Raw genomic sequence first — 6,000 nt, forward strand, 5'->3', positions numbered from 1 at the left:
TGTTTCCAATCAATCATCTATGGTTTTACTCAATTTCATTCAGCACAGTAAGAGCAGCATGCTGGGGTTTGAGAATTAAATAGAATGATACAGGTTCCAGAGTTACCTTGCAATCTATGCAAGATCACACATTTGGTTATTTCACTTATGAAGACTTGTCCTCAACTTAAAATGGGGACTATTTACATATTAGGGGTTTAAAGGTTAGAAGAAGCAATCTATATAAAACCTGTGATACATGCTCACTGCTAGCAAGTCAAGTGACCCTACACACAGTTTCTAAGGATGCCCCTCTTTATGGGGGCAGTCTCATCTTGGTCTTACAAAACAGCTGGTAGAGTTGAACACTCTACTTGAAGTTGGGAGTCCGAAGATTACCAGAGTGCTACCTAAAGGGTTTCCAAGGCTGCAAATATTGAGGGGAAAGAGCCCCATCTTTCTCCACATTGATGCGCAGGAGGTAAATTGTCCTACCACCACCACCTAAGGTGGTTTTATAGTCCCTGTGTTGAATTACCCGGTATTTATTTTTTAATGAAACAAAAGTACTTAAGTTTTAGCTTCACTACTATTACGCAAAACATAAACCAACATCTTTAAGAAACCAAACCCAAGGTAATAATTTGCAAACTTTAATATGCACTAGGTAGGACGTCAGAGCCCTGGTGATGTAGTGGTTATGCATTGGGCTGCGATCCACATAGGCAGCAGTTTGAAACCGCCAGCAGCTCCTCAAGAGAAAGACTGAGCTTTCTACTCTGGTGGTTACAATCTCGGAAACTCACTGACTTCATGGCAATGAGTCTGATTTTGTGTTTAGAGGTAGGATGCAAAACATCTCTCACACACACTTTGGAAATGTTATCAAAAGAGACCAGTCCGGAGACGAATGTCATGCTTGGTAAGTAGACCAACTGAAAAATCAAACTCAAGTCTGATAGCATAGGCTCATGAGTTGGGCTGCAAACTGCAAAGTCAGTAGTTTGCAGCCACCAGTCACACCATGGGAGAAAGATGAGGCCTTCTACTCCCGTAAAGAGTCAAAAGTCTCAGAATCCCACAGGGGCAGTTCCATTCTCTCATATAGGGTCCTTTTTAAGGGGTAATGTCAAGGGACAGTGAAAAAAAGAGGGAGTCCCTCAAGAGAGACTGACATGGTGACAGCAACAATGGGTGCCAACAGAGAACAACTGTGGAAGGTACAGGACTAGGCAGTGTCCCTTCCTATTGCTCAGGGGTCACTGTGAATCCGGCACCTAACAAGAAATCACCTGGAAGTATCTGGTAGAAAAGCCTATGCCAGAAATTCCATATTCAGAAATTGATTCCTCTAGTCTGTAAATGAAGCCGGGGAATTTACATCTTAATATCCAGTTGACCACCAGTGGAGGCAACCCAGGAGGATTACTGGTCCAGGGGTTAAAGAAACGATCTACTTAGGAGGTAATGAGTTTATGTTAATGGTGGTAGAATAATTTAGAAAAAGATATCAATAACAGCTGTACAACACGAGGAGTACAATCAATGGCACTGAACTATACATGTATAAGTTGCGGAACTGTAGACCATTTTGTGTTTATTTTTGCCACAATTAGAAAAAAAATTACATGAATAAGCACAAGGGAAGAAAATGTTTCAGACCTAAATGTGGTGCTAATTGTACAACTTTCTGGATATGGCTGAATTACTGAATTATATGACATGTGAATGAAGTGCTAAGAAAATTGTTTTAAAACAAAACAAAAAAAGAACTGAGCTCCAATGCTACTCTAAAACCCACTCCACTGCCAGTGAGTTGATTTCAACTCCTATCCTGCAACACAAAGTAGACTGACAACAGAGGAAGGTTAGCATGGCTGTAAACCTTTATGGACGCCAACTGCCACATTTCTCTCCTAGGCTGTGGGTTAGCAGCGAAATGCCTTAGCTGCTCAGCCTCCACAGGGCCTTAAACTGATATTCTAGACACCAAAAAACCTTTTGACCTTGAACAAAGCATCCAACCTCCTGAGGAACTAATTCCCCCAGATAGGTGGAGGATTTCACTGCTTCTATACGCAAACCAAGTTTTTTTTAAAGAATGAAGTTGGTTTTTTTTAATTTTGTTTTGGATATTTGGTTCCAAGCAGCAAGAGATTTCAACGTTTCCTTCTACCTCATGATTGAGGCAGTAGAAAACCTTAACCTCTAAAAACTTTTAAAATACATGCTGCTGCTTCTCCTCCCTTGGGAAGACTTTCCCTAAACCTGTACAATGTTTAGAGCGAATGCGTCTGCTGCTCTTGGGAAGCCTTTTCCAATGCAGCAGTAATTCGTGCAGGGTCCCGGTTTGGTGACACCATCCTAGGGTCCAGTTACGCGTCGGATTACCTTAAGAAACTCGAGCCCTAGGTTGAGGCCTGCAAATATTTAGTAAAGTAAGCAATAGCAGGGCTTGCAAAATGAAATCGCCAAGAGAAGAGCACTTTTTACCATCGCATCATGAGGACTGCACGCGGAGGACTGGGGTATGTCGTGTCATAGTATTTCTAAAACCTTATGGACCAACGAAAAGTCGGACGCCTTTTGTTCCCCTGGCCCATAATCCAAAGGAAAGGTACCGGTTCATAAAAGCTAAATGAAAAAAGGCCCAGGGACACCACTTTCACGGGTTCAACCATTCTCGCCTAAGACCGCAAAATAAAAATAAAATAAAAACAAGGCCAAAAGAGCTAGAAACTTAATCTCCGGCTGCTGAGAAACGAGGAACCGAGGACGGAAGGCCGGGGCCAGGAAAGCGAAGGCCAGGGTACCGACTCCCCTCTCCGCCCGCGGGCTCCGGTACCTTGGGCGGTCGGATCTTGCAGATGCCGGTTTTCTCGGCCAGCGGCCGGATGCGGCCGATAAAGCCGAGCGGGTCTGTGAACTCTTCCCAGCTGGGCTCGAACACGGGGCACTCCGGCGGCGGCACGAATTCCGCCGCGTAGCCCCCCGGCCCCACGCCAGCCATGGTCACGTCCCAGGCCCCCGTGAGGGCACAGGTGGAAGGAGAGAGGCTGGCGGGAGCCCACCTAGCCCTTCCGCGTCCCCTGACGGGGGCCGAAATGCATCTCCTCAAGCAGGAAGAACGGCCCAACCCGACAAGCCCGGAACGGCCTCCTTCGCCCGTTTGTTATTGTTTCCTCCGGGGGAGGGGGGGTTCCGCGGAGGGCCGGGACTTTCCGGAAGTCGAAGCGCCCTCAAATCCCTCCGCCGCCCACAGGCACGATCCTTCCGCCGGGCCGCGCCGCGCCCCCTCCGCCGTCCTCTCGTCCCCGTACGGCCCAGCGTCGGCCCTACTCTCCTCGTGGGCCTCGGCTCCGCGCGGTCCGAGCGCTCCGGTCCTGGAGGACCCCCGGCCCCTCGTCCGGGAGCGTGCGGGTGCGAGTCAGCCGACAGGGAGCGGGCGGACGCGCTCTTCCGGCGCGGAGGAATGCGTAACGCGTAGAGAGCCGAGTGTCCGCTTCCGGCGAGGAGCGGCCAGTTCCCCTTTGTGCAACCCGGGCGGGGGTCGGCCGCGGCCTAAGCGCGCTTCCTCCGCGCGCCGCCAGTGCGTTCGGCCGTGTGGAAACCTGCGTGTCTCTCGCTTGCCTCGTAACAGGTTTCCGCGTCTCTTCTTTTTCTTTTTTTTTTTTTCCTTTAAAGTCTTTCGACTGCTAGGATCTCTCCAGTAAGCATTCAGCCACTTTCCGCCTGCCCCTTCTCCTTGGCGATACCTTTGGGTCGAACCTGGCCCCTGAGGACTGCTGGCCAGTTTCGTCAACACGTAGTCATTGCTTTACCGCCCGCGGCTGAAGCAACGGCTCCTTTCCTGGCCTTCTCGGTCTTGGCAGGTAGCTCCCAAGGCATCTTACCAGCAGCCACTTCCCTGTCAAACCACACCCTGCTAAGCCTTTCACGGTTTGTCATCAAAGTGGCGCCATCTGTCCAATCCCTACTCTTCAGAATCCTCTGCCAGTATCTCTCTCCCACTTTCTCCAAGATGTAGACAGGACCGAAGGAAAAACTTTGAAAGAGTCGTTCTTTTTTTATAAATCATTTTATAGGGGGAATCTTGCAGCTCTCATAACAATCTATACATCAATTCTATCTAGCACATTTGTACATGTGTTGCCGTCATTTTCAAAACATTTTCTTTCTACTTGAGCCCTTGGTATCAACTCTCCTTTTTCCCCTCCCTGCCCCACCCTCCCATCCTCGTGACCTTGATAAATTATAAATTATTATTTTCATCTCTTACACCATCAGCTGCCTCTCCACTCATGTTTCTGCTGTTCCTCCCCTGGGATGGGGGTAGGGGTGTTATACATTGGAATCAGTTTCCCCTTTCTTCCCCCTCCCCCCTCATAGTTTTGATGCATTACTGTACCTGAGGCAGTTATCTGTCCTGGATTCTGTGTGTCGAGAGCTCTTATTTGTACCAGTGTACATGCTTCAGTCTAGCCAGGTTTGTAAGGTAGAACTGGAATCACGATAGTATGTGTGGGCTGTGGGGAAGAACATTAAAGAACTAGAGGAATGTTGTGTTTCAGTGGTACTACACTGCACCCTGGCTGGCTCGTCCTTTCCTTGTTACCCTTCTGTGAGGGGATGTCCAATTGTCTACAGATGGGCTTTGGGTCTCCACTCTGACATCCCTCCTTTGCAGCATTATGATTGACACTATGGACACCTCATGATCACACCGGGTGGTGTGCTTCTTCCATGTGGGCTTTGTTTCTTCCCTGCTAGATGGCCGCTTGTTTAATTCAAGCCTTTAAGATCCCAGATGCTACATCTTTTGATAGCTGTACACCATCAGCTTTCTTCACCACATTTGCTTATGCACCCATTTTGACTTCAGCGATCATGTCGGGAAGGTGAGCATCACAAAATACCAGGTTATTAAAGCAAAATGCCCTTGTTGAGGGAAGACTTGAGTAGAGACCCAAAGTCTGTCCTGCTACCTTGATACTTAACATATAAATATATGTACATGGACCTGTATCCCTATTATTATATAATGATATATTTACATATATGTATGCCCACATTTATACCTATATAAATGTATTTGCCTCCCAGTTCTTTCAAAAGGGTAGTTCTTAATATGACTCATTTGGAGGCAAATTCCATCCTAGGCCCCATTCTCAGATATACCCATAGTTCCCATGTTCTCATACACCCTCAGCTATTCCTGAGAGCTAATTTGACACGTGTAGCCTGATGACTCCCAATATATTTCCAGCTTCCAGTCTAGACTTACCCTGATGTTCAAGCGAGTACATTCAGGTGCCTATTGAAACAGTCCTCTTAATTACTTCGAAGTCTTCACTTCCCACTTGCTTTAGTGCTCCCAGGTATTGAGAACAACTTCATTTACTCATCCTTACCTGAGGCAGAAGTTTAGAAATAATCCTAAACGCCTTCTGTTTCTTTAGCCACTGTGTGCTTTTGTGTGTGTAATCTGCTAGCACCTAAAAATTTTAAATCTATGTCTCTCCATCTCGTTAACAAAGACCCAGTGTTTTTCTAAGATGGCACCGAAAGCAAAAAAGGAAGCCCCTACCCCTCCCAAAACTGAAGGCAAAGCAAAGGCTGAAAACCAAAAAGGGCCATGCTGAAAGGCATCCACAACCACAAAAAAAGAAGATCCATACATCACCCACCTTCTGGCAGCCCCTCGATACTGAGCCTAAGAAATAAAAAGAAACCAAAAACCCTCACTGCCATTGACTATTCCACTCCTAGGGATCCTAGAGAACAGCAGGACTGCCCCTGCTGGTTTTAGAAACTCAGTGGTTAAGGGAGCAGAATGCCCAGTTTTCTTTCAAGAGGCTGGCCCTTTTAAACACCTGACCTCATTAGCAAACCAACACAGGACCCACCATACCACCAGAGTTCCTCATGACTAATAACTTCTTAAAAGCACCCCAGAGAAACAAGCTTAACCACTACGCCATTATCAAGTTGCCCCTGGCCCCTGGGTCAGCCATGAGAAGA

The 6,000-nt window shown here is 47.2% G+C and overlaps 1 protein-coding gene across 4 annotated transcripts in view; it reads right to left on the bottom strand.

Annotated features, from left to right (window-relative positions):
- The window catches only part of KDM5A (lysine demethylase 5A), a 107,522-nt gene extending 103,692 nt beyond the window's left edge, over nucleotides 1–3,830 (bottom strand). For 2 of the 4 annotated variants that reach the window (XM_075552225.1, XM_075552226.1), the window contains exon 1: nucleotides 2,825–3,829. In XM_075552225.1, coding sequence (XP_075408340.1) covers nucleotides 2,825–2,989 — 165 coding nt within the window. In that variant the 5' untranslated portion in view covers nucleotides 2,990–3,829. Of the gene's footprint in view, nucleotides 1–2,824 lie in introns of all 4 variants that reach the window. The other 2 variants (XM_075552224.1, XM_075552223.1) reach the window with 2 other exon arrangements.
- Between the last annotated feature and the right edge of the window lie 2,170 nt (nucleotides 3,831–6,000).

The sequence above is a fragment of the Tenrec ecaudatus genome, chromosome 6, assembly GCF_050624435.1.
Source record: "Tenrec ecaudatus isolate mTenEca1 chromosome 6, mTenEca1.hap1, whole genome shotgun sequence".
Lineage (NCBI taxonomy): Eukaryota > Metazoa > Chordata > Mammalia > Afrosoricida > Tenrecidae > Tenrec > Tenrec ecaudatus.